This window comes from Echiichthys vipera (assembly GCF_963691815.1).
Source record: "Echiichthys vipera genome assembly, chromosome: 4".
In the NCBI taxonomy this organism is placed as follows: domain Eukaryota; kingdom Metazoa; phylum Chordata; class Actinopteri; order Perciformes; family Trachinidae; genus Echiichthys; species Echiichthys vipera.
Window position 1 is genome coordinate 20,375,074 of NC_139829.1, and position 27,893 is coordinate 20,402,966.

Here is a 27,893-nt window from a genome sequence, read left to right on the forward strand (position 1 = left end):
TGGGGATGGCAGTGTTGGTCTGTCAGTTGCTCAGTCCAACACTTTGGTCCAGGCTGAAAATATCATCAACTATACACACATTCATGGTCCCCAACGGTAAATCCAAATGACTTTGATAAACCCCTGACTTTTCCTTTACTGCCAGCTCTATTGGATGGATTACCATGAAATTCTGTACTGATATTGTTGGTGTTGTTGTTATCATCAGCATGAACCTTGATAATCTTTTAACTTTTGATCCAGCTGTTCTGAGTGTATTCATCTTAATTAACTAATAGACTCGTGCTTATTGCTTAGCCCCTGGTATTGCTTGCCTGCTTGTACTTCCCACTCAACACTGCTTTCTTGGATCCTGAGCAATTTACCCGTCACGACAAAGTTACATACCCTAGCAATGCTAGAGTATAGCAACAAATGCTAACAGCTGGATATTTGGGCCTAGGCTACTTCTGGGAACAAAGGCATTCAGTTTGAAAGTTGCATGGCTGATGCTTGAAATGTTTGTGTTTGCAACATCTCCTGTCTCTCTTTCTTCATCTTTTCTTGAATGTTCAATAGCGAGTGTAGCTGTACCCAGCATGCCGTTCGGCGGTGTAGCAATCTATAGGGGTCCCCACCAAATGTCAATCTCCAGGGCTGAAAAATGTAACTATAACGCGGTCCAAAACTGCAGCTCCTCAGAGGCAACATGAGGCTGGCCCCAAAAGTTAAAATGCCCAACTTTACAGCATAAATAAATAATAATAATAATAATGTTTACAGCCTGGTACAAAAAGGGTTTTGGTCTAATCCCTCTTTTCATGAAAACTGTACTGGGGTGACTTTGATAATGTCTAGTTAGATAAATGTTAGCATGCTTACACACTAAACCCACCTTATTAACATGTCAAACATTTTATCTGCTACTGTAAATAACTGCATTTTAGCATGCTGATGTTAGCATTTCGCTCAAAGCAGCGCCGTACCTACAGTGTCACAGAACTGCTAGCGTGACAGTGTAGACTCTTGTTTCTTTTTGCCTCATACAATATTAAGGATCTATACAACTGCAGGGACCATCCACGCTCTTGTTACTGTCATTTGAACCTGCAAATTAGGTTCAAGTTCAATTTCATTATTGTAATTAAGACAATGAATTATAAATAACTGTAATTAACCTGTGTGGCCCTGTTGCATACATGAGAGGTAGAGTGGGAAGGTGTCACACATATCATATGTCATTTTCTCCATCTATTCACCCTCATAAATGTTTTTACTGTGTTTTCAGAACTGAGCTTCTTTGCTAATTTTTAGCTACAACCACCATAATGTGACGCATGCACACACAAGCCTAACAATGCTCTCCTGTGCATCTTCAGTCCCACCAAGAGGCAGATACACATTTTCAGGACAGCGTTTCCCTCCACAGTGAGTTAGGATTAGGAGCCATGTTGATGCAGTTTTATTTTTCTATTTAGACCTTGCAACCCTGCAGGGAATCTAACCTAGATATGATTCAATTCCTCCAAGGTAAACAGATTATTCAGTCTGAAACAAAGAGAGTTGCTGTGTCTCATTCGTCCTGAAATATAAATCATTTCTCTACCGACAAGGAGCAAAACACTGACAGAGGACTGAAAAATCGTCATGGTTACTGGGAGAGTGTAGGAGTCACTTTTCAATAATGTTTATACAGCTGTAGAAATGAATATGAGGAAGTATTATAGTCTGTTACTGCAAAAATGTGCTGTTCATGGGAATGAAAAGATCAAATTCATTGACGTTTCAGACACAAATGTTTAAAGGAATAGTTTGGAAAATTGTTTTTGTGCCGAGAGTTAAATGAGAGGATTGATACCACTCTTGTGCCTGTCCGCTAAAGATAAAGTTCCAGCTAGTTTATCTTAGCATAATGAAAAGGTCAGGATTATGACACACCACAACCTGTTGTTTTTAGAAGAACATATAATGTAACAATAGGTTAAATATAAAGGTTGTTTTTTTGTTTTTTTAACTTAGGCCACAGCTAGGCTAACTGTTTTCCCTGTTTACAGCTTTTGTGCTAAGCTAACCTGCTGTGAATTTATATTTAGCGTACAGGCATGAGAGTGGCTTCATTCTTGTCATCTAACTCTTGGCAAGAAAGGAAATAAAAGTATTTAGGGGGGTAGGGGAGTCCGCTGTACCATTTAGGTTTCAGATGACAAGTATTCTGCAGATTTGTCCTGGTGTAGACAGAGAGCCACAAGGGTGAGTGTCCCCTTGAATGTTCTGGAAAGTTCCCTGACCCTGAGGAGTGTTGTGTTACACCTTCCAATTGTGGCCTCCCGGGCTCGTCCCAGAACAGAGGCTCCTTTGAGAGAGAGGCTGCAGAGAATTTTGGAAGTCAGGATTCAGCCAATAAAAAAGAAATTAAAAAAAATGAATTATGATAAGAAAAAAGTCTCTGGACTCTGGATTTAACGAGTGGTAGACTTTTTAATCTCTGCATTCTTTGAAAATCAGGTGAGCCTGTTGTCTCCTGTCATTTATTTACACAAAATAGAACACCTTCATCTTGATTATGGTTTTTAATTCCTTTCAATTCCCACACACATTAGTACCCAAAGACATTAGTGAAAACACTGCAGGGTATAGCTTTGTCCGGTTTTCTCTCTTTCAGCTTAACCACATTCACTAAAGAAGTCTGAGCAGGTTGCAGTGATGCTTTAACGACTGTTTGTGCACAAATTATAGACAGAGATAAGTTTGCCAGATACTTGATCGCTTTTAATCTTTTTTTGTCTTTGATCATTTCTGTTCCCAAATGCATTCTCGTTAATACCAGTTTGACGAGTATGAAAGAACAAGGAGAGTTTAACTTGTGATTCCCTGTAACAATAGCATTATAAGTATAATATTTCCTTGCAGGTGATACACTGACTTCATCATTTTGTAACCTGCTCATGTTATTTCCCCTTTTCCAAATGTGATTAAACTTACTCAGGCGTGTACTTATTCTTCCTTTTTGTGTATGTCTTTGCTGCAGATGGTGATTCACGCCCTCTCACTCTCTCAGTGAATAGCCAACCTCACAAGGCGAAAGGATCTCAGCTCAGCTGGTAAATAAAAGCCTCTGCCTTCTGCGCAGCGTGGAAGAAGTGCCACTGTGGTGCTGGTGTGGCGTCTCTGTAGGCTGATAACTGGATTGCAAGCTGTGCTGAGGGATCATCTTTCTCTCTGAGCCACTCACCTTTCATGCTGTAGCCCCGGGGCCGGCTCTCAGGGCTGGACGGTCAGCGGGAACACGAAGAGAGTTTCACATGGACTCGATTTTGCAGAGCTCTACAGGGCACAGGTGTAAAGCATCTTCCTCATGAGACCGAAGAGGCGTTCTTGAGGGAAAAGTCATGCTATTGTTTGAAATGAACTTCATTTAGGATTGAGACACTTTAACTGACTTTTTCTTCATTTTTGTTGGAGCTCAGAGGGGCTGTGTGGTGGGTAACCGGGACGTCTGGTGTTGATTCTTCTGCTTTATGAGTTTTCATCACTGGGAGAGCGTGTCTGATTGGCCGGGGGAGCCAGCATGGCCAAGCCTCTGCTGAAGATACAGCGCTATTTCCGCAGGAAACCTGTTCGATTCTTTTCCCTCATCCTCCTTTACCTGACTGCCGGGAGCCTCGTCTTCCTGCACTCTGGCTTCGTGGGGGACAGTGGCCCCGGGGCCAGAGGGGGTCGAGACTCTTTGGTAGTGTCAGAGATGGGAAAACGGACAATGCCAGATGCTCGGGGTCTTGGCATCATGAGTAGAGTGTTTAAGGAGACCCGCAGGTCTGGACGGAGGTTCGGCCCTCCGTGGATGAAAAAGGCTAGACAGGAGGGCCAAGAGACAGTGCGCAGGGGGGGAGACTACACCAACAACTGGAACCGTGCACTTAAAGGACGCAGTGCCAAAGATGTGGACGATGGAAGAGGTGGGTAATACCAAGACTACTTTCTACTACTTGCTGCTGTTGCAGGGTTTTGTTTTCCAAACTCAACCACAGATCTCGAAATTCCAAGTGAGTTGATAATTTATAAAAGATGGTTTTCCTTCAGATTCTCAAACATACAATAATTCAATCCAGTGCTTAATTAAGCAGATCAGCAAAGCATAAAAGACAGGCTAGAATAAATTAACTGGTACAATAAATTAATGTTAAACAAAAAGGAATAATCACAATATCTGGCAGCCGTCGCAATGTTGCAACATTAATAATTACTCAGTGTTTATGAATTGATTCTTGTGTAAAGTATTATTAGAACAATTATTGTAATAACCCATTGTTTTTGTCATAGTTGCTAATGTGACTATTTAACAAAGTATAAGAATTCAGAATATTTTATTACAAGCTCATTCATAATGCACATTCACTGGCAAACACAAAGGCAGAACTTCATGCTAATATGAAATTGATACAAAGTAATCTCTGATTGCAAACCTCACCGTCTTAATGGCTGAAAATTTCTGTTGTAATTGGTAATTAGTATTTCTGTTGTAATTGGTCATGTACGAAATCTCTTGAGAGTGGAGTGGAGATGATGATTATGATTAAGTCCTTAGTCTCATCTCAGAGTGAATCCTTCAAGGTTCTCGCCCACGGAGCCTCAGCCGCAGCTTTATTTTACGCCGCTCGGCACACGTTCAATCACATGCAACATCTAAATGACTAAATGATGACAGGAGGATTTACACTTGTATCGCTCTTTTTATAAGGTTTACATATAAACTCCTGACTGGGATGTTATCAAATCATAAAATGTTTTGAAAACACCAGGAAGCGTCTGTCCAGGGCTGACATCTCTGCATATCCTGCCTGCTTATAACTTTCCAAATGAGACATGATAAAATGAGCTGATTAGAGGATGTAATTTACTCCTGGATTACTTCTATTTTCCTCCTCTCAGCTTTTCTTACCGTGCCAAACCCCCTCTGAACTTTTGGATAAAGTATAAATTATTAAAAACAAAGTCAAACTGTGGATCACTGTAGTAGTAGTAGAATTTTTACTATTTTATGAACTATTGGTTCTAAGTTAATTATCATACTTTATGTGCTGTTAGGCAGTTTAATCCATGATATCCAACCATCATATTTTAAAAACTGGACGGATGTTATGTACAATTTGAAACTGTAAAGTAAATATAGCTATCAAATGCTTGTTTGGAGTATAATGTAGAATATTTCTCCCCGACATGCAGTGGGGTAGAAACATAAAGTAACATAAAATGAAAATAAGCAGGACAAGTACCTAAAAACTGTAGTAACGTACAGTGCTTGAGTAAATGTTCTGAGTTATTGTTCCACGATAAAGAAACATTCAGTTCAGCAGTTGTAAACATCTGGTCCAGATACTACTCAACTAATTACATGCTATATTTGGGGTTTCTACTATTCATATCCACAACGTCAGTCAGGAGCCATCAATTTTACTATAACTGTATCGTGGTTAAGTTGATTTCTGGTTTTCCTCCAGAGTGCAGCAGTACAGGCAGATGGAGAATCTAAACTACCCATAAATATGAAAGTAAATGACAAAATGTGGAGGCAGGTCTTCTGGTTTTTATCTTGCTCTACTCGGGGACTCCAACGTTTCTGAGCCAGAAGAGGAAACAAATGTGATACTATTACAAAAAACTATGAGTCAAAGTACAGTGTACTGTACAGTACAGTACAGTACACTGTACACGGAGTACGTTAGGACGTAGAGTACGTAGTAACAATGTTTTTCTAGTGCAGTGTTGAGCTCTTTTTCTTTCAATTCAAGGCCAGGAAAACCAACATGTTTACAATGTATATTCAAGCTTTGGGTTATCAGATTAATCGAAGGTCTTTCAGTTTGGCTCAGTCCTCCTTCCCTCCTCCCATCCTGAAGCACTAACCTCCCAGGACTACAGCTGAAAGTGATGAAGGAGTAATTAGCAGCTTCAAAGCATCTTTTTGCTCTCATACATACAGCACCACTCATTACTCTACAGTCTGAACCATCTTCAGAATTGATTTTTTTCCCCCACTGCAAACACACTCACGCCCATTGAATCTGAATTTAATTTGGAAAATATTGCAGCATAAGATGCGGACCGCATCACATAAACACATTTGCCCTGTGTGGTGCAATGACTCAGAAGTATTACTGTACTGAAGCAACAACAGGGGTGGACTGGGGTTAGAATGGAGCTGAAACACTGTCGATATTACTAATGGGTCCCATGCTGTAAAAAGTAGAGATCACTTTTTATGATAAAGCAGGTGGAGGTGCTTTATAAATACTGTGAAAGTATAAAAACACTCAATCCACAGAGAAATTCTCACAGCCCGTATTCAGAAACTGTGTCTCTAAACGAGCCGTCAGGACTTCTGTATGGTTGTGATGTCACAGCTATACCATATAAAGATAGAAAGTGCTGTTAGAGTCTTGTTGCAGTCAGTAGCAATCGCGGTGCAGAGACACTGAGAGCGCAGATGCAGAGGACCCGGAAACGCTGTCCAATCAGAGCTAACTGAGCTTTTTCTCTTAAAGAGACAGGCGCTAAAACGGAGTGTTTCAGACAGGGGGTAAATCCAGGTATATTCAGACGGATGAGAAGAATAATGTTTTTTGAACATTAAAGTATGGAAACATGTTCTATTAGAAACTCAAAATACAGGTATGAACCTGAAAATGAGCATAAATGTGGTCCACCAGATACAGGGACGTTATTGTGGAACGTTTCTATATTGAAAGTACAAAACAGATAATAATAATATCATCGGTTACATTTGCAGTTTCACCCTTGTCCTACTAAGAAGAAATATGCCATTCAAAACGAGGTCCCAGCGTCATTTAAATCAGCATTTCCCTTCATCATAAAGCAGATTATTATCCAGCCCTACAATAGTTAGGAGGAAGATTACAGCCGAGTCCTGCAGCACGCCACATGCTGCACAAATGCAGGCCTTTAGCCCATAATAATTAAAGTAATGCAGGGGACAAGAGGACTCATTCTGCTATTATCAGAGGCTCACAGGGGTAATGGCACAGCACAGATGGCGAGATGTTTGTCTGTTAAAGGTATAGGAGAGCTTGTGCAGCGCAGTTAAAAAGAGAAACAGTGTTTTAATGAGAGGAAAGAAGAAGCTGTTGAAGGGTCGCTGCATCTCTCTGCAGAGGTTCACTGAAGCCCAACCCCCACACACTCCTGAGAAAATGCAGAGATGACAGTTACAGTTACAGGCCACTAGAAGGGGATGTATGTCTTTATAAATAAATAAAGATTCTGCCCTAGTTTGGGCTGCTCATATACTGTGTTACTACACGGTGTCGGCATGTGAGGAAGATACTGTTGCGGACAGTGACTCTTATGTCTGTTTCACATATTATTTTTGACTGTGTTGTATGGCAGTGAAGTAGAATTATAAATATCTATTATTTTGGACATGTGTCTGTCTTTCTGTGTAGATAACATATATATTTTTTTCTCTTCCAGCAAAGTATTTTGGCTGCTACATTGATGACACACAGAAAAGGGCGCTGAGAGGAGTTTCCTTTTTCGACTACAAAAAAATGACTGTATTCCGTTGCCAGGACAACTGTGCAGAAAGGTATGACGGCAGCAAACAACAACAACAAAAACAACATCCTTTTTTTGATTTACTGTCAGGCTGATGAATAAAGTACAGCTGATTTTGTGGTGTTTTATGGAGCCAGAGTCATCGATCTGATGCCCAGTTAATGACCAATACAGGCTTGTCACATATATTAACAATGATTAACAAAATAAATGCAAAATTTGAAAGACTTTAGAAAAAAACCCAACCACAAACAACTTTTGTAGCTGCTCAGGAGCTCTTCACAGTTTTTCAGTTTTAAAGTAGATTTTTTTGACCTTGGAAACAACATTTACCAACATTTGGGCATCTATGTACAGTACATCAATATGACAACTGGGCCGAATGCATCTACTGATGCAGGTCATGTGATATGATTGAAACAGCCATTAAATGATTGTTATGACAATCATTAGCTTTTTATCCCTCATATTTGAAAACACTACACTGAATAACATTACTAAGTCCGACTTAAATACTCTTGTGTTCTTTTACGACAGCTGATTTTCTGCGTTTTGGCATTGCAAGGAAATCTTCATTATATTCTGTCATCCTTCTGGGCAAGGCCCTGTTACTGTTTCAACATAACAATGCCCTGTGGTCCATGATGAAATAGTTTTTAAAGTTTGATGTGGAGGAACTTGACTCAGAGCCCCCGCCTGACTCCCATCCAACCAACCCTTTAACTGCTGCATCCTTATTAACCCCCAGTGTCTCCCATTGTCTGTGCACCTGCTTCCAGATTTGTTGCGTCATAATTTAAAACACATTCATTTTGGAATATGCAACGTGGAGAAACAGAACTGAAATAGCAATGGTTTTTTAAAGCTAGACCGACACTGTTAAAGACTCTTTAAAGATAGGAGACATCATAAAGGAGGACACACTTTAAGGCCTACATCAAGTCAGCTGCTTTAGAGTTACATATCCACTATTTTTTGTATTAAACCCTCTGGTAGAGGAGGTTCTTGAGATGTAATAAGAATAAAGGTGACACAATGGTGACACTATTTTCAAGTCTGTATTGTATCCCTTTTTTCCACATGGAACTAATCAAAATACTTGTCTACTTTTTTATCAGGGTGCAGGCGATTCTTGAAATAGGACTGCTGATTATAGCCAAACACATCGGACACTATTTTTTTTTTAAAGCCTGGATTCAAGAGCGCAAACCCTTTTACAATTATCTGGCCCTGTAGTAGCTGTTTTAAATGTCCAGCCTTTTATCCAACTCCTTTTATAATTGAATAGGAGAGCCGACTGTGAGCCACATCTTACACACCAACATCCATGCTCAACCTCTTTTATGCTCTCGTGGCTTAATGGGAGCAAATACCTGCAGCCAGGTTCCAAAGATCCCGTGGAAAGCCTTCCCAGAAGAGCGTAGGCTCTTATATCAGCATATTATTATCACCCTTGGTTTTTAAATGACACATTCAACAGTCACATAGGAGTGTTATATGAAGGTGTCCACATGCATCTGGCCACATAGCTACATAACAAACAGCTGACACATTATAATCCAAATGTACTTGTATAAGAATAAAAATCTAATTCTGGTGTATCTTTTGTATGTGGTTAAAATGTTAAAAACAGATTTGTATGCTCCAGTTTTGAGAGCAGTTATCTCCTCTTTCCTCACATCCTTCCTCACCCTCTCTGCTACCTCACCCATCTTTCTTACGCCTATTTTCTCTCCCTGTGAAATATCAGGGACGACTCTATCAAATGCATTGAATTACACCCTTCAGTGATTCACAGAACGAGGAACAGGAACAGAGAGAGATGCCTGTTTTCAGCTCCCTCCTCTTCTCAGTTCTTGCTTCTCGCCTCCTCTCCCGGAGCAGCGAGTTAATACAAACAGACAAACAAATGAGGGGCAACAGCACATAGCAGCGCAGAGGTTTGGATTTGATTGACAGCCCAGGGGATTTGTCCCCGTGTGAGGGGTGTGTAAGACGTCTAATTGCACCCGAAAGGCCTCTTGGGAGTCAAATCCTTCCATGCAGCAACAGAAGGAAGAGTGTGTGATGGCTTCACTTTTCAAGTATATGTATAGTTAGCTTTACAGCCTCACAGCAACTCCACCAAAGAGATATGTTCTTCCAGAGTAACATTTGGATGTGTTCTCATCTTTACTTCAGCATCATCTGTGCACAATTTGGTTTTATTGAGCCCTGCTTATCCAGTTGCTTTGTATAATAATCTGTATTGGCCCGTGAAGGATTAAGACAAGTTATGAAGGCTCAGAACAATCACTTAAACCTCTCTGTCTTTCCATTACCAACAATGCAAATGCTTATTCCTTTCTCTTTCCTCCAGAGGGTACATGTACGCAGGTCTGGAGTTTGGAGCAGAGTGCTACTGTGGTCACAAGATCCAGGCACCCAATGCTTCAGATAGCGAATGCAATATGGAGTGCAAAGGAGAGAAGAGCAACCTGTGTGGAGGAGCCAACCGTCTGTCCATCTATAGGCTGGAGCTGAGCCAGGAGTCGGCCCGCCGCTGTGAGTCTGACACTCTGCAACAACAAAAACTCCCCTGGGCTTCATACAGTACACACATGGTGGTCAAATAAACACAGGAGAGTTTAAAAAGAAAATGTTGGTGTGAACACAAACAAGGAATTTGACTCTGGCTTTTTGTTGCTCTTAATATACAAACACAGAAATAAAGATACAGCTAAAAACAAGGATAACAAAAATTAACAAAGGTAAACACAAACATTTGCCTGTTCTGTACAGATTTAAATTTAAGTATATATATTAAAACACAGGACAATGAAATTGTAAACATTATGTTATAGTGCAATGGAGCAGACTTGAGTTTACCGACAGTGTCCACTGTGGCACAAAGATGCTATTTTGATCCAGTAATGTAACAAGCCCGGCTGTTTTGAGGGAAAATATTTGTTTTATTTTGGGTTAATGCCACGGTTGGGAGCCGGCTGCTCTTTACCTGTTTCCCCTGGAGACCTGTGCTACCTACATACTGTAGCCCAGCCAGCCATGGGCTGCATCCTAAACACTCACGGCTGCTGGAAAACTGAAGTGAAGAGAAGGAAGGGATGATTAGCACAAGTGAACAAGATCTGTGTGTTGACGTTTTTTGTTGAAAAATGTACAAAAAGTCCCGGCCACAGGGTGAGGAAACTTCTCACACCTATTCCTTCCCTTTGCTCTTCCTTTTTCTTTATCAGTCTGCTTCTTAGAAATCCTTTGTTAAAGTGGAAGTAGAGTTAGTATACATACTTATGGCAAATATTTAAACAAAATAAATATTTTAGTCTTGAACCCAGATGATTTTCTTTCCCTCTCCACTTCAGTGCTGTTTGTTTATTATTGTTTTCATTTCTGCTTTTTCCCCCTCTGTTTGCCATCAGAGTGCTGAGTAAGCATGTTTGTGTTTTTACATCTGACCCCCTCATGTGACCATCAAAGAGGAAATGCAGGAAATGTGTCGAGGTGGCTGTTTTGTGCTTTTCACCACTTATCATTACAATCACGTGGTTGAGTATAACTGTCGGTTAACTGCTATGATAATCCTAATCCATATTGTTCTTTATTTATTACAACCCATCTGTAAGCAAAGTTTAAGATTATGTTCCTCTGAATTTCAATCAGCTATGTGTTTGCATCCTAGTCTCTGGTGATCCTCGTCAACAGGGCGAAAAAAGGAGGTTGATTTAAAAAACTGCCACATGTGAGGGCAAAGAAGGGCAACAGAAAGAGGATGCAATGAAGATATACTGGGAGAAATAAAGAGAGCAAGGACGGGACATTAAAAATGCAACTTTGAGTCAGGGAAAAAGGTCAAAAATACATAAAACATACACAGACATAGCTAGAGCTAATTTACAGGGGGAGCTACGTTGTCTTAAAGCCTCTCAGCACTGACATGCTTTGGTAGCATGAAGAAATAGAGCAGACGAACAGCTCCATGTGCAAATTTTAATCGGTAACGTTTGAGCGTCATGGTAAAAATAGTCACAGCAAAAAGCTTTGTTGACAGTAGACAGAGCTTCATATGTACATCAGCACGGCTAACATGTTGATGGAGTGGGAATCTCACAATTCTATATGATTCTGATTCAGAAAGTAATTATGAAATGATTATCAATGCATCTTGATGCATCGAAATCAATCATTTCTGTACATGATTCATTTTTTCTAACCATGTGTCTATTTGCTACTCTCAAAACATAGCATATTTATAATGATACATGATTAACCCTAACGCATCCTCACCAAAACACAAGAAGCAGCCCAGCCTTGAACGTAAACACGTCAATAATGTTTCACAGTCCATTGGGTCACCCGCATATAAATATGTACAGCCAGGACTTACAGGATTATAACACGTGATCATAACGTCAAGAATTGGATTTTAAATTTCTGATTGTTCACTTTTCTTCATCAAGACATAATATTTTAAGAGAGAATCGAACTATTTTCTCCTATTTTTGCTGTAATCAAGGTGTGCGCAAGAGTAGCAAATTGAAAATATAGAGAAAAAAAACAAAAGTATGAAACAGAATTCTGCAGCTTCCTGTGAAAGAAATAAGCAGCTCTTCTTTGCTATTGTGATTTATAGTCCATCCATCAGACCAGAGTGAGGATCTGAGATTACAGGTCATCAAAACACTGCAGGGAGTGCGAGCTGCTGTTGGTTGAGTCTGCTGGCAGGTCATGGCCTCTGTGGACTCAAGGAGAGTCCCAGTGGGATTACTTCAGGAGGGGTCAGAGAATAGAGGCCAAGCTGCTGGAAGCTGTGCTCAGTAACCATACAACTGGAGTATATAGTGTAATGTTTTCCGTTTTTCTTCTTCCAATTGGTGAATAAGATTTTGTCTTGTTCTGTCTGTTTCAGATGGCAGCGCCATTTTCAAAGGGTGTTTCCACAGGCCAGACAATGTCACTCTGGCACTTCCCTTCAGCGCGGTCATCCAAAACATGTCTGTGGACAAATGTGTGGACACGTGCACGGAGAGGGTAAGGGGAGTTTTGGATGTGTGTATTCTTGCATTGTACATTTGTGCACATAAGTGTGTCTCCAGCGTCTAATGGCAGCTTTATTTCAGGAGAAATCGCTGGCTGTTCTGGCTGGAGCTCGATGTCACTGCGGCTTTCCGACTCCTCTCTTCTCCCTACATGAGCCGGAGGACGAGGGCATGTGTCTCCACCGCTGCCACGGGGAAGAGTTTGAGAGCTGCGGGAACGACGAGTACTTTGTGGTGTATCAGACGCAGGTTCAAGGTAACTTGTGCTGGCCTGCAGAAGTATAAAAAGGGCACATTGGAAAGAAATCTCAAGCCACGCCCTGTGTGTAGGAAATACATACACACACATCGACAGCAGTGTATCATATCATCTATATATTGTATAAATGTTTTATAACCTACATTTTTTAAATATATATATATATATATATATATATATATTTGTATAACTTATTTAATTTCCAATAAAGTTTACTTTTAAAATGTACTGTCATTTTCTATGTACTGTTGCTGCTATCTGAAGCTTTACTTAGCTCAGCTGGCATTTTATTATTTAACTTTTTTTATTCTCAAATATAGTTATCGGCCCCGAAAGACTAGTATTAGTCTTAAGGATATGTGTTTTGCTGATGTGTTGTTGTTTTGTGGACAGTGTTTTGTGAGATATGTTGTTCCGCGAGTCTCACGTGATCTTGTGATATCACAAGATTTCAGCTGCTGCATGGATCAGCAAAACTCACAGAACCCAGTGAACAAAGAAGGAGGTATAATGCTGTGAAACAAACAAAAAAAAACAACAAGCTGCAGTGGGAAGTAAATGTTCCTGACTCAGTTATCTGCACCTTTTGTTTTTTTACTCCAGTGTTTGTTTCCAGTACGTCAGTAGGCTAAGTGAGCAATTTATGATTAAGAGGAAACAGTCAAGCTAACCTAAGATCAACATGCACCAGAATGTGTCTGTATCTCTGAACTCAGACCCCTTTAACCATTTTCTCCAAATGTGTTTAATATTTTTGCCACAAACTTCCAATGTTTCAACATAACGTATTTGTCTTAAACCCCTGTTATTACAAAATAAGTAAATAAGCAGTGAGTGACTAACTTTCAGTATCTATTTGAAACTTGATTGTGTTGGGCAAGTCATATTTCATGCCCATGTTAATCACTGTAGGATTTTTCCGTATTTCTATTTATAAAACAAATCATGAATATATCCTGTCTTTCTTTGCGTTTTTGTCAGATAACCGCTGCATGGACCGACACTTCCTCCCCACTCGTGCCAAGCAGCTGATGGCCCTCGCCAGTTTCCCTGGAGCCGGTAACACCTGGGCTCGCCATCTCATTGAACTTGCCACTGGCTTCTACACCGGCAGCTATTACTTTGATGGCTCCCTTTACAATAAAGGTAGGCATCGACATTCATCTGACATGATTCACAAACATTAATTAATTAATACACCCCTGGGGATTCAATTTATCCACTGTGGGATTGTCACCGTTTCTTAGGATTTAAAGGGGAGCGGGACCACTGGCGGAGTGGAAGGACGATCTGCATTAAGACGCATGAGAGCGGCAAGAAGGAAATCGAATCCTTTGACTCCAGTATCCTCATGATCCGAAACCCATACAAAGCCCTCATGGCTGAATTTAACAGAAAATATGGCGGCCACATTGGATTTGCCTCCCAGGCTCACTGGAAAGGGAAAGGTGAGCTGTTGTAGCCACAATACTGTACAGTATTTGTAACAAAGCATCCTGTATAGTAATATAAGCGAACAAAAAAGCTTTTTTCAAACTAAACAACTGAGTAAGGCTTTCTAACAAGTGGAAATGTGTTTTTTGTATTTGAAAGAAAGATAGTTAAGATAGGAAATAAAAACAATTGCAGAGTGAGAGTCTCAGTCCTTACAGTGTTGTTTCTCAGCAAGCTCAGTCACTATGAAGATTGCCCTACTGAATAAATTAAAATAGAACACTAAATTTGCCACCAGTCTTCACTTGGAGTATGTGCACATATTCACAGTGGGAAATGGACTTTAGTGTTGTAGAACAGTAAGGAAATGGGCTATAGACCTCGGACGGTTTTTGTGGTTTTGACCTTATAAACCAATGTGGCTTAGCAATACAGTTTTGAAAAGATACCAAACCTGTTTCCATGATATCAGGCACAAACTGTCTGTTTTCAAAAAATGAGAAATTAAACAATTAGCTCTTTAAGCACACTCATAGTCACACTTCAGTCAGATCATGATTTATGTCACCAAGTAAATCATTCATGTTCCTCGGACACTCGTTCTGTATTTAATTTAAATGTTATGGACTGTGTGTTTAGACAAAGTATACACTCAAACACATTTTATCTGACGCATACTTTTTTTTGCTTTCTGTGGAAGAGTTAGATGAGAAGACTGACACCAGTCTCACATCAGTCTGTTCACAGTCTCTATTCACTATAGCCAACAGCTAGTTAGCTTAGCTTAGCCTGGTTTTGTCCAAAGGTAACAAAATCAGCACCTCGAAAAACTCGCTAATAAACATTTTTGATCTTGTTTGACCCCCCCCCCAGACACATGCAGTGAGAGAAATGCTGCGTTCGGGTGCAATGGGAAGTCCGAAGCTTTGGGCCTCCAACTAGGCAAAGTGCACTGGAATGCCTGTCAAAGTGGACATTTTTAAGCCTTGTGCATTGGTCCTTTATGATGCAGCATGTAAATGTATCCAAGTAACTTTATCTAAGATTATGCTCAAGAAATACAAAGAAATCGTTGTGGTTTTTGTAATAATTAGCTGCTTGATTTTATCATTCTGTTGATATTCATATATTAAGATGGCGCACTGTTACATACGTCATTTGCCCCTTTTTGACTATTTGAATATTTTGTCTTGTCTGTCCAGTGCGTCACCCCGCATTGTGCAACCATTTGATAATGTGTCAGCACAACTGAGTCAAGTTAAATTCCTCATCATTGCCCTTAGCCATTTTCACGTATGAAGACAGATGCGTCAGATGCCTTCTCTTTTTTGTGTAGGCGATGGGTGACGCCTGGGTAGAGCGTACAATAGGCAGGACAGGACACGGATTACACCGAACCGATGGATGATTTGGTCATACAGGAAACAAGTCTCTTCCTGTTCTTTGATTTTGTCCGATGATTCCGGTGTCGGTCCTTACTGACAGAAGTTCATGAATTTCAGCGTCTCTCTAGTTAGACATTTAAGTTGCCGTCTATGTGTAAGTCACCCTTCTTCTTCACCGTCGGGGGTTTGTTTTCTTTCATTGTCGGCCGCAGCTTGATAGGAATGTCATCGACGTGCCTGCTCGTTCTTCGTGAATACACCAGATGATAAGCAGCTGTGTTCACACATGGGCTCACTCTGGGATTAAACAGTTTCACGGATGAACGGTCCCTATTCTGACATTTGTGCACTCACAAACAACCCCACGGAGTAATGTCTAGATAATTCCAGGTTTGCCGTGCATGTGTGAAAGAGGCTCTAGATGACTAAAAGAGGTTATTGAAAAGGTCATTGTTTATGGCATCATTAAAAAAATTAATCTTTTGGGTCCAGAAACTCTCTGTCTATAAAATGGTATGCCCTTCGCTGAGATATATTTATATTTCATGCATATTCTGCTTTTCTAAGCTTATTCACCCTCCTAAACGTGTCCTGGAAACCATGGCAACTGGTTTTGTCTGGTCTGCGTGCCGTCTCTTTGACTCTCTGTGAGGTTTAATCGATTTTCCAGAGGCTGCAGAGTTGCCGACCCAGCAGTTGTCTCTCTCTCTGTGGAAACATCAGCACATTTGGCCTGCCTTTTCCAATGAATGTTTATTCCTTCAGTTGGTGGGGAAATGATGCAGCGGCATCAGTAAAGAGAAAAGCTTTTTGACAGCTGCCACTTCGAGTACAGGGAGAGGATCCAGCTTGAGAGTCAACGCGACATTGTGTTCAGGGCGCAGTGCGTACAGTTTGATGCGCTCACCTCTTCAGGGGGAGACTGTGGGGCTCAGATGATGTTACTGACACTGATGCCTCCCAGTGCGGCCCCATAAAGTCAACCCGGGGGCAAGTGTAACTTATTTTGAAGGGCATGTCATTTTTCAAAGCACAGTCTTGTTTTCGGGTGGCTTTAGTTAAATGCTCTTACATAAACCCCTTTCTTATTAAGTTAAACCCCTGCTAATAAGAACATAAGTATCTTAACTAAATCTGATATTCAGTCAAACCAGAATCCGAATCAGGAGCAGGGTTTGTGCAAACATCAGCCAAATGTTAACAGAGAGCTGCAGTTATTTTGGTTCATCCTCGTCTTAAGGTTGCTTTTGAAAGCCTGATAGCAATGAGAACAGACCTGGTGTGGTCAGAGATGCAGTTCATCTGTGTTTCAGCAGCTGGTTGTGTTTTTAGATGCAGCATATAATATTCTGTTGACGGTGCCTCTCTCATTGGTGTCTGAGACAGTGCTGCAAACTCAGCAGCTTTAAACTTTAATGACAAGCTCTCCCAACTCTAAAGGTGCGTGCTAATGCAGTATGGCTCCTGCCATCAGCCACTTTTATGGGCCAGTAGATTATCAATGAGTCAAAAGTTGCAAGCAAAGGATTTACCTAGAGTACCTCTGCAGTTTGATTGAAAACCAAGAATGTCCACTTTACTGTCCAAACATTTCACAAATGACTTAATGCACCCTGCTCTAAGTTGCACTGGACCTCTCGAGTTGAAAGACAACATTTTGCTGTCATGACTCTCATTTCACTTTCATTCAGTCCCTGATTTGGCTTTTTTATTTGTTATATCTTCTTATAATTTTTGCATTTTGTCGAGGCTTTGTTATGAGACCAGGGCCTGAAATTGATCAATTATGTGTCAACTTGAGAGCTACTCTGAAAGATACTCCTAAACGTCACTGTTATTAATGTGCCTTATTCTTCAACTTTAGCAAATGACTTTCTCCTGGTGGTTTGATGAATACAGACCCGGATTTCTTTAATTAGCACAATAAAACAGACTTTATTTCATGCACTGATACCCAAACATCCTTGTTGATTTATTTTACATACTCATTTGTCCTGCAGAGTGGCCTGAGTTTGTGAAGAACTATTCCCCTTGGTGGGCATCCCATACGTTGGACTGGCTGACTTTCGGGAAGAACGTCCACGTGGTCCACTTTGAGAATGTAAAGAGGGACCTGTTCTCCCAGCTGAAGGGGATGGTCCAGTTTCTGGGTTTGAAGGTTTCTGAGGACCGCCTTCTCTGCGTCGAGGGCCAGAAAGATGGAAACTTCAAGCGGTCGGGTCTACGGAAGCTTGAATATGACCCCTATACTCCTGAAATGCGAGCAAGCATCAATGAACTGATCAGAACAGTAGACGCTGCCTTGAGGAAAAGGAAGATGCCCGGCATTCCAGAGGAATATATGCCAAGATGATATACGTGATCCATTCATTTTCTTTTTTGCCTCCTTTAATTTGACTCTTCTGTCAACAGACTGCACCATATTTTGTAGGATTAAGTGATTTATAGCTTTTTCAATTATCTTCCTGTGAACAAAGCCCACACTTAACCCCCCTCAACTCCCCTTAACCGCCACAGCGTTAATGCCTTAACGCGGCAGGAAGTGGATCAAAATAAATTAGTAACATCTGTAGGTTTAAACTGTAGCGAGAAGAATAATTTATTTACCCATTTTAATTTTCCTAGTCGTGTTCTTTCATTTCCTGTTGAACCTCAGCAGCTTCATGCATTAATAGAAGAGCCAGTTTAGTTTTTTCTCTTTGGCTGAATGAAAGCACTTCTAATCCTGCTCTACTGTATGCACATGTCCCGCGTAGGCATGTGCACATGCCTTAACGTGTCGAAGGTACAATGGCTGTGAGAGGCTCATGTGACTGCGCTGGGTGATTTGTTGCCAGTGAAAAAACATGTTATCCAAAAAAATATTATACAATACTGCAAGGGGTGTTGTATGAGCTTATTTTGTGCAAAAGAGAAATATGCGAAATGAAAACATTAAAATGTATCTTTTGCTGCTATCACAGTTACAGAAAAATACTATTTTTTACATGAAAACTTTTGTCATTGGGAAAAATGCAATATGCAGGCTAATTATGATACTGTGTGTTTCCAAGTTATTTTTCAACTGTATGTAAGAGGAATCTTGTTTTCAATGATGAAGAGGTGAATAACCCCGCTCCTCGTGTTCAAGGAGATGAATAATTCCTCTTGAAGGCACTGACTCAAGGAGACAAGAGGACTTATCTCGACAGCATTTATTTATCTCTGGTGTGCAGTGCACATGTCGACTAATTTGGTTGTGAATATGTTTTCTGAACACTGGACTTGATGCAAAAATCCAAAAAGCACTTTGCTGTGCAACACGTGCCCCAAAGATCACTGAGAAATTAGGCGTTAACTCACGTCATAGATTAGATGTTACCTTTAGCGGTAGTGACAGTTTTTGATTTATTTCATGACAGTTAATTATACTGAATCTGTTTTTTGTGTTAATTTTACTAGAAAAAGGAAGCAGCACGTCTTATAATGGTACTCAATGTGCTATGCCATATGCTTAAAAACTAATTTATGAATAAATGAATAGATGAATATATAACTAAATAAAACACTGTTGACTGAGAGCCAGAAAACATTAACTGACTTCCATTTTCAAAATTATCTAAATATATTTTTATAGCGTGTGCTGACACATCAACGATATTTGTATTGCAACAAGCAAAACGGGAGAAGTTGTTTCTATTTTTAACACGTGCTTTAAACTTTATTGGCTCTCGCTTTCATTGACAAGCCGGCACTTTCTGAACATCGGTGTCACATTTGAATGTATTTTCTATGGAATGAATGTGATGTGATGAGGCCCAATAAATGAGTAGCCTACATAAAATGATTTGCAATGGTCGACTAATTTCTGAAGAAACATTGGAATTGAGTATTAGGTACAAAGGTGATTGTGTGTTTTTGAAGATCAAAGAAGATGTAAATGATTCACACAACAGTCTCTCCAGGCTCCTACATTATTCAGTAGTACTTATTATACTTAATATACCCTAACTTATGTAAATATATTAGTAGAAGTAGAATTGCTACATCCAGTGGGTTTATGGTGGTGTGAACACATCTTGGATCTCCTATATAACACAGACACTGATAGGCAGCCAGGAGATCAAGCTTCATATTTAATTCAATATGATATATGTTTACCATGTCCACCATTTTAGTGTAGCCCGTTAGCATGCTTACCTTTAGCAATTAGCGCTAAACAGAAAAGTCGAGCCGAGGTTCATGGGAATGTGATTTGATCCGCACTTAGCCTACTTGAGTGTAAACCACAGTACCGGTGGTGGCACTAGATGATTTAACCTGAGGCAGGCATGAGTGTCATGGCAATCCATCTAATAGTTGTTGAGATATTTCAGTCTGGACCCAAGAGGTAGAGCTAGGGACCGAATTTCACCGGCATCCATACAGCTATGCCACTAGTTCAGCTAAAAATGTGTGAAGTGAAACAAGCTTGTGCTCACACTGGCCACGTAAACTCGTTGAATTATTTCAACTCATGCAGATACGTGTTTGCATTGATTTTATATTTAGTCTCACTGCACAATCTATTTGCACATCCAGCAGCAACATTCATGTTTCTGACGACCTCACAAATACAAGTCCAGGATTACCCACCCCTATAGCTTCATTTTGGTCACCACCAATTCTGCACATGATCCTAATGTTTGTATGAAAACATGAATAATACAGCTTTAAAAGTAAACTCTACCCAAGTTTCAATGTGTCATCATGTAACCTCTGCAGTCTGGGTCTTCCCCCTGCCTTCTGCTTTTTCAACATTTAAAAAATCACCAGGCTCTTTGTTATTTCTTTTATGTTGTGACTGAACAGGAAGTGAAATTACTTCTATTCAAAGGTTTGACCCTGGACATGTTGCACCATTTTCCTTTTTTTGTGCTGAGATGAGATGAGCTCATTTTTCACTCACTGTCTTTATTGTTGATGCAGTGATGATAGCGGTGATGTCATTGCATTAATTTATGCATGTGAGGCCTCAATGACATAAATGACGCTGTCCATGATATAATGCTTTCCTGCACTTTTTCGACTGAAAATAAAATATTCCAATTCTTCCAATCCAACTTAAGTCTTTTAAATTCATATCAAAGCTCTGTCGTGACCAGGGACAAATTATGGATGAATACATTTTCCTTCACTATTGAGAGAAAGAGATGATTTGAACAGTTACAACTTTATTTCAGAAAAAAAACATTTATTGCACAGGTCACATTCACTGTACAGCTCTCTCATGAAATAACAAAAACACAGGTCCATTCAACATGCTGTTCTTGGCAACTGGTAATAAAAGCTGGGTGTGTGGTATTTCTGTGTTTCATAAGAACTAATTACACATGCACATATCTCAACAACAGTCCTCCACCCATTTGAACATTGCATCTTGGTCCGTCTTTTACAACCTACTTAAATGCTGCATCAAAAACAGCTCCGTACTGTGGCATCAGTAAATAAAAAACCACAACATGGTTTTTTTGAACAGTTGGTTTTATGAGCATAAAAAAGAAATAACAAAATAATGGCTTTTTTTCCTTTCACTGTTCTTCATGATTGTGCATGGCCTGGTGCTCGTGTAACAATCAAATATACAAACTGATGAGCAAATGCTCTCTTGGAGTCCCTTCCACCAAATTTGCAACTTACGATTTTTCCCTTTCCTGCTCATTTGTTTTTGATCCATCACACAAAAATAAATGGCATACTTGCAATTGATGCATGAGCATTCAAGAGGCCTACAAGACTGGCAAATGTATCTGCAATTTCCAATCTACAGCCACCATTTGTCATTGCCAATACACACATACTGTTTGTGAAAGAAGCCCTTTGAGTGTTCCTTTTGCTTAATATAATGCTTATTATAATATACATTTGTCAGCAAGAAAAAAAAAACTTTAATCCGTCTATGGGCAGAAAATATACCTCATATTTTACGGTCCTTGTATTCTACAACTACAGTTCAATTCCAACTGCCTGCAAAACTTTCCCCAAATACTGCTCTGCAAACGTCCCCCTGCAATGCACAATGAGCAATGTACATGTTTAGATATTGGCTCAAGCTTGCAGATTCTTCAACTCTTACGTGTTTGTGAGCCTGAATTGGCAACAGCTTTCTCCATGCTGCCAACAGTCGAAAAGTGCAACAAAATGCTCATTAGCACTGTGATCTATAGCCTACTAGAGCTGCAAGGATTAGTTGACTAACCGATCAGTCGATCAACAGAAATCAACTAATTTGATAATCAGTTGATCATTCAAGAGATATATTCTCTGTATTATAACATATTAAACTGAATATATTTTTTGCTTTTGGACTGATAAAACATGACATTCAACAATATCAAATTGAAACTGGCGAAAACGGGATTGATATTTTTCACTATTTTTTGATATTTTATAGACCAAAAATTTATCAGTTAACAAATAAAATAATCAGCAGATTCAGCGATAATGAAGATGACCGTTAGTTGCAACCCTAATCTATACATAATTCATATATTGTATCTGCATATTGTATCATTTTTTGTCGTCACATGAGTGCTCCGTGTCAAACAGTCTTGGATTGATGTCTCTAGATGTGTGTTGAAGCTCTGTTGTCCATGGAGCTGGATCTGGACAGGTATCGGCTGGTGGTGCGGCCTTCCTCCCCCATCGCATTCTCCATCTTCGAGAGTACGGAGCTCTTGAACTTCTGCTTAAAGTCATTGCCCATAAAAACATATAACACTGGGTTGAGGAAGCTGTTCGCTGCCGCCATAGAAGTGCCCACTTTGAGTCCAGCGATTAAAATGCCGTGGTCAAAGTATTGATAGTTGAGCTCAAGCAGGACGAACACATGGTAGGGCAGCCAGCAGATGAAGAAAGCAGCGATGAGGGCAGACATGACTTTGAAGGGTTTGGAGGATTTGGTCATCCTGTTGGTTCGAAGTCTGAGGATGATGATGGAGTAGCAGATGATGATGACGATGAAAGGGACAGTAAACCCTGCAAGGAAGCGGCTCACCGCAACAATCTTGTGACTGTGTTGGTTTGATGTATAATTGTTGTAGCAAATGGTCCTCCCCATGTGTGTGCTAACATCCCGAAAGATGACAGAGGGAAAGCTCAGTGCAATGGCAAAAAGCCAGGATATCATGACGACTACGCACGCCTTTTTAACCGTGCGATGGTTCTGGGCCCAAACAGGAAACATTACTGACACGCAGCGGTCGACGCTGATAACGACCAGGAGGAAGATGCTGCTGAACATATTGAGGAACATAACGGCGGAGGCAAATTTGCACATGAAGCGGCCAAAAATCCACTCCTCCATCACCATGTTGGTGATGCTAAAGGGGAGGAAGGCACAGAAGACGAAGTCAGAGATCGCGAGGCTCAGGTACCAGGTGGTGTTGACCGTCTTCTTCATCTTGAAGCCAGAAATCCAGATGACCAAAGCGTTTCCGCAGAAGCCCAGCAGGAAAATGACCACGCTGACCACGAGTAAAGACACACACAAGACTTCCTTTAAACAAGTCGATTGGTGTTGAAAAACTGCCTCGTCGCGTGGAGTGTAATTGCTTTCTTCGCTGTAGTTGTAGTCGATATTATATTCATAGAACTCTTTATCTGAAAAATCCATTTTACCGTCTTAGAGAATTCTGTGGGGAAAAAAGAAAACATTTCAAACAACCATCGTTCGATCACATTTAACATAATTTTCTAACAAAACTTAATGTAAATGTGTTTAAGTCTAAATTAATTCCTTTATGCCGTACCTGCTGCGCAGACCTCCAACTGCTGTTGACTTGATGGTGACCAGAGCTTAGTGTCAACTGTGCTGCAATGTTTCCTTTTGACTTGTTAGAAACACCACACAACCCATCTGCTAAGCAATCAGCTGACTGGGTGTTTCTCAACACTTTCAGTACTGCATTTTGTGGTCTTAAAAGGACTGGCTGAAAAAGCCTTTTAAAAACCAAACTCAAGCTTTTATGCATGATTTATGACAACCTCAGTCATGATTTTTCACATATGCATTCCACTCGGGTGGACCGCATGCATTTTAAACTGAAGAAATAGATGGGCTATGTAACAAACTGGTTTGTTTGTGTTATTGTGTGACATTGGTGTTTTTTTAAAAGAGCTAGGAACTAATAAAAAATTCCCAAACGAACCCATCGAGAAAACGATAGACCAGCAGCTCCTGTGTTCTGCGAGGTAAAATAATTGATTTGTTTTTAATTGTGTTTTGTGTTTTTGGCATTTCTGCCTTTATTTGACACAGCTCAAGATTGACAAGTGGGGAAGACATGTAGCAAAGGGCCGCGGCTCAGAGTCAAACCCCAGCAACCTCAGCAAGGTCTTTGTATATAAAGGTCTGCGCTCTACCAGTTGAGGTATTACTGTAGGTAACAAACTGACTACGGATAAATACCTCATTCAACCCCACTTCAAAAGATCTGAACCATCTCTTTAAACGTTAACCATCATTAAAAACTTAATTGACTTATTTACCTTGATGTTGTTCCTCTGGCCTGTGAAAAAGAGAAGTATCTTAATGAACACACATACATATACTTCCCTCTGTCGAAATGTTGTGATATGGCTATGATGTTTCCCTTTTCCCTGCCAGATGCACGTTATTGGCCAGATGTGACTTCTCAGAGCAGTCAGATGGGAAAGGCCTGTAAGGGCACAGCATTCATTAAACAATAAAACCTTCTTTCAACACGCTGATGTTCATTTGATATTTCAGCCCCAGCTTCTGATGCAGATGTTTCTAATATCACAATACAAAAAGCAACAGCTGTTGTAAATACAGGCCACAGAGCAGCGCTGCCATTGTTAGTGATTTAATCAGCTCTTGCAGCTCGTACTTCACAGAGTCATGATCACTGGGGCAGATGCATCAGAAGCAGCAGCAGCGAGAAGAAGAACCGCAGATGGTAAAGTAACTCGGTTTGAAAGATGTTACAAGGAGTGACGAGGACCGCAGCACACTTGAGACAACAGAAACGCCCACTGTTCAGGAAGATGATAAAGTGATTAGGTTTATTAGGATGAAGAGTTGCCATCAGAGACAGAAATGATATAACAAAAATAAACAGAAATATCCAGAAATGAAGAAGTAGTTTGAGCATTATGGTGAAATTGAAGAAAGTTCTTGTGTTTTTGTTGTCTTCCTTCACTTTCTATTTCTTTGTATGATTTAAGGGGAATGTACGAAGTGTAGCAATGCCACTGCCAGAAAAAGAAAAACTTCTCAGTATCATTATAACTTTAAAAAGTTTATTGTGTAACAAGATGTTTTTCATGTCAACAAATAACTCTTACTATTATAACAATATACATACGTATCGTATAAGCTGATAAATTATATTGTTTTAACATGATATGTTTCACGTTATAGCGTGATAAATTATTATATTGTTAGAACATGAAACACATGTTTGAATAAGGAAATGTTGGGCAGAGGACGCAAGACTCATTTACACATTTTGATTAGTTCTACTTCATGTTTGAGTTGAGACCTTGGTGAGATGATACTAAATTCCTTCAAAGTCTTCACTAAGTATATTTTATAAGTCTGGGAAGACAGTTTCACGTTCAGTGGAGAAAGATTAAAAAAACATTGCTATTGTGTTTCCTTGAGCGTCTTCATCTGCTCCTGCTTATTAAATGAACAAGCACATTTCAAATGTTCTGGCAACGAGTTTATGCGTGTAAATCCTGAGCAACATGCGGCTCTCTAGTAAATTAGAAATATTTGATTGCGTCCTGCATGCCCACGTGACCTATTTAGATGCATTTCAGCAAAATCCCTTTCACTGCAGAGGACACACAGACCGGCTGGTGCCCTGCAGATTAGATTTCCTAATGAAGGTGGAGGTTATAAATAATCAAACGCACACAATGACCAGGTGTTGTCTTTCTCTGGGAAATGCACTGTAAGCCTTATTGAGGAAATTCACATTCATGCTTCATATTTCAGAAGACCCCTCACCCGTTGATAAAGAACTTTGGATACGGGGGATTTAAGCATGTTGTTTGTTTAAAAACATATTATTCTTGAGGATGAGAGGAGCGCAGAGCAATCCTTACTGGCATTACCTTCACGTGTACACACACACACACACACACACACACACACACACACACACACACACACACACACTAACACAGCGCTTACTGTCCAGTGAATCTGAGCTGAATGCATGACAGTGACAACTGACAGTACAAAATAAGGAGGGCCTCCTTCAACAGCTGACATCAGTCCAAGCTTCCTTTGAGAATCTCAAGCTGTGCTGCTCTCTGACTTCTCTTTAGAGGAGGAAAGATGAGAAGAAAATGAGATGAGAATGAATAATAATGCTTTGCTTTGCATTATGTTATCATTATTTTTTATCGTTTTCATTATTCCTGCAGTTTTAGAGTAAAGTGAAGGGAAGCATGGTACAGGAATAAGCATCTACTATTCATGTCACACTGGGCCACAGTGTACTGGAAGATCTACAGACATAATACATTTCCTTTTCCTTGAGAGCAGCATGGTCGAGTGTGCTCATGAAGTGACCTTGGGTGACATTTCGAATTGTATGTATTTCTTTGACGCTTTTTATGCAATGTCTACTGGCTCTCCAGTTAAAAAAACAAAACAATAAATCCCATCAATTTCTCTCCTTGAGCCTTTCGTACTAATTTAACATTGTTCTACTTTCCCCTAATGGTGAGGATTGTCAGCTTGTGTTGTGTACAAATCTTGTGATCTATAAATACATCTATATATAAATTGAATGAGATACAAGTACAAAATAAAAGTTCACATACACTTATTCAAATGCAATATAACTTGGTTTTGTGAAAAACATGCATGGTCTTTGAAAAATATTTTTGAGTGTAATTTTTTCAGCTGATGATGCTTTCATTGACCAATCTTTCGTGAATTTTAACTGAATCAAGTATGTTTTAATAGACCTACCCCTTTCACGCCCACCCCTTTATTAAGAACGTTGAGAGTGGGGGACAGGGGGACTTCAGGGGGTTAACGGGTCAACAGTAGATGCCACGTAAAAGTGGTGTACATCATCTGAAAGCTGGGAAACTGGTTATTGTTGATATCAATGGATTCCTTAGATCTTTATAGTTTTGTAATGCCAATATATTCACTCTATTTCTAAAACTGAGCCTGCTGCAGCATTTCAAAGGTCAAGGGGTTATTAATACAGACGCATGGTTCCATGTGGTGCTATCTGCCGGTGTGTGATCTGTTTTTGTACAGATTAGGAGTTTGGTCTTAACAGATTTCAAGGGTCAAATGATGACACTTGGCTTCAAACATTTTCAGGAAATGAAAGTGACTATTTCTATTTTTATAACCTCTGACATCAATCTGCTTTTTCCATGCCGTTCCTGTGGTAACAACAATGACAGTAATTAATCAATTTTCTCAGCTCCACTGAATGCATTATTCATCTATGAGCTGATTTGATCCATTAAATCATTTGACCTAGGCCACAACAGCCACAGCAAATACAAATATAACAGCATAGATATGTATTGATTTATTGAAACTTTCCTGTAGCAAATAACTCTAGATATAACACGCTGTGTTTTTCAAGCTTTGAACCTGGTAACAATCCAGCAAACACTTTTTATTCCTGCAATCAGGACTGGTCTCCCCCTCCTCCCCTGCAGTTTGATGGAGGGTCCTCCAACGCACAGTATCAGCTTCCACTCGAGCCAGCCAGTGCACCAGTTGAATTGCATTTTAAAGTAACTTGAGCATTATCACTACATTAGTGCCTTCTGCTCGAAACCCATTATATGGATAAGATAAGAGTGTGGCAGAGATGCACCAGTCCAAAATCTGCTTACCTAAACTCCACCTCCACAATGCAGATTAAAGTGGACTGAGTGCTTCACAATATCAGAAATGGATCGTAATCGTGTTGAAATGATCCATGGAACAAAGCGGCGTTACCATCCTCAGAAAGTCTGAACTCATACACGTGTTGTTATTATTAGAACCGTAAGTTATTTTTGCAGTATTTCCATGAGGTGAAGGTACAAGGTGAATATGTGAATGTGTAAATCCGTCATTTCCCTGGTACGATGAACCATTTGCCACCTTTCAGTTACACCAAACGGGGATAAACAAATGTTAAGATTTATTTACATACATGTTTTATTTCACTCTTGTGTGACTGACTGCCTCGGTGACTGCAGAAATATTGA

General features: G+C 40.0%; 2 protein-coding genes across 2 annotated transcripts in view; one reads left to right on the plus strand and one right to left on the minus strand.

Moving 5' to 3' along the window:
* wscd2 (WSC domain containing 2) overlaps nucleotides 1-19,476 on the plus strand; it is a 33,843-nt gene extending 14,367 nt beyond the window's left edge. Inside the window, exons 2-9 of the mRNA XM_083912382.1 lie at nucleotides 3,008-3,935; nucleotides 7,468-7,582; nucleotides 9,911-10,095; nucleotides 12,458-12,579; nucleotides 12,669-12,843; nucleotides 13,828-13,992; nucleotides 14,094-14,294; nucleotides 17,666-19,476. Of these exons, the coding sequence (XP_083768508.1) occupies nucleotides 3,548-3,935; nucleotides 7,468-7,582; nucleotides 9,911-10,095; nucleotides 12,458-12,579; nucleotides 12,669-12,843; nucleotides 13,828-13,992; nucleotides 14,094-14,294; nucleotides 17,666-18,018 (1,704 nt within the window). The 5' untranslated portion in view covers nucleotides 3,008-3,547 and the 3' untranslated portion in view covers nucleotides 18,019-19,476. The remainder of the gene's footprint in view (nucleotides 1-3,007; nucleotides 3,936-7,467; nucleotides 7,583-9,910; nucleotides 10,096-12,457; nucleotides 12,580-12,668; nucleotides 12,844-13,827; nucleotides 13,993-14,093; nucleotides 14,295-17,665) is intronic.
* Nucleotides 19,477-20,846: 1,370 nt separating this feature from the next.
* Nucleotides 20,847-23,504, minus strand: cmklr1 (chemokine-like receptor 1). Its single transcript, XM_083912392.1, has 2 exons — nucleotides 23,435-23,504; nucleotides 20,847-23,317 (listed from the first exon to the last, which is right to left on the minus strand). The coding sequence occupies exon 2, from the start codon at nucleotides 23,296-23,298 to the stop codon at nucleotides 22,249-22,251; it is 1,050 nt and encodes a 349-aa protein (XP_083768518.1). The 5' UTR covers nucleotides 23,299-23,317; nucleotides 23,435-23,504; the 3' UTR covers nucleotides 20,847-22,248.
* Between the last annotated feature and the right edge of the window lie 4,389 nt (nucleotides 23,505-27,893).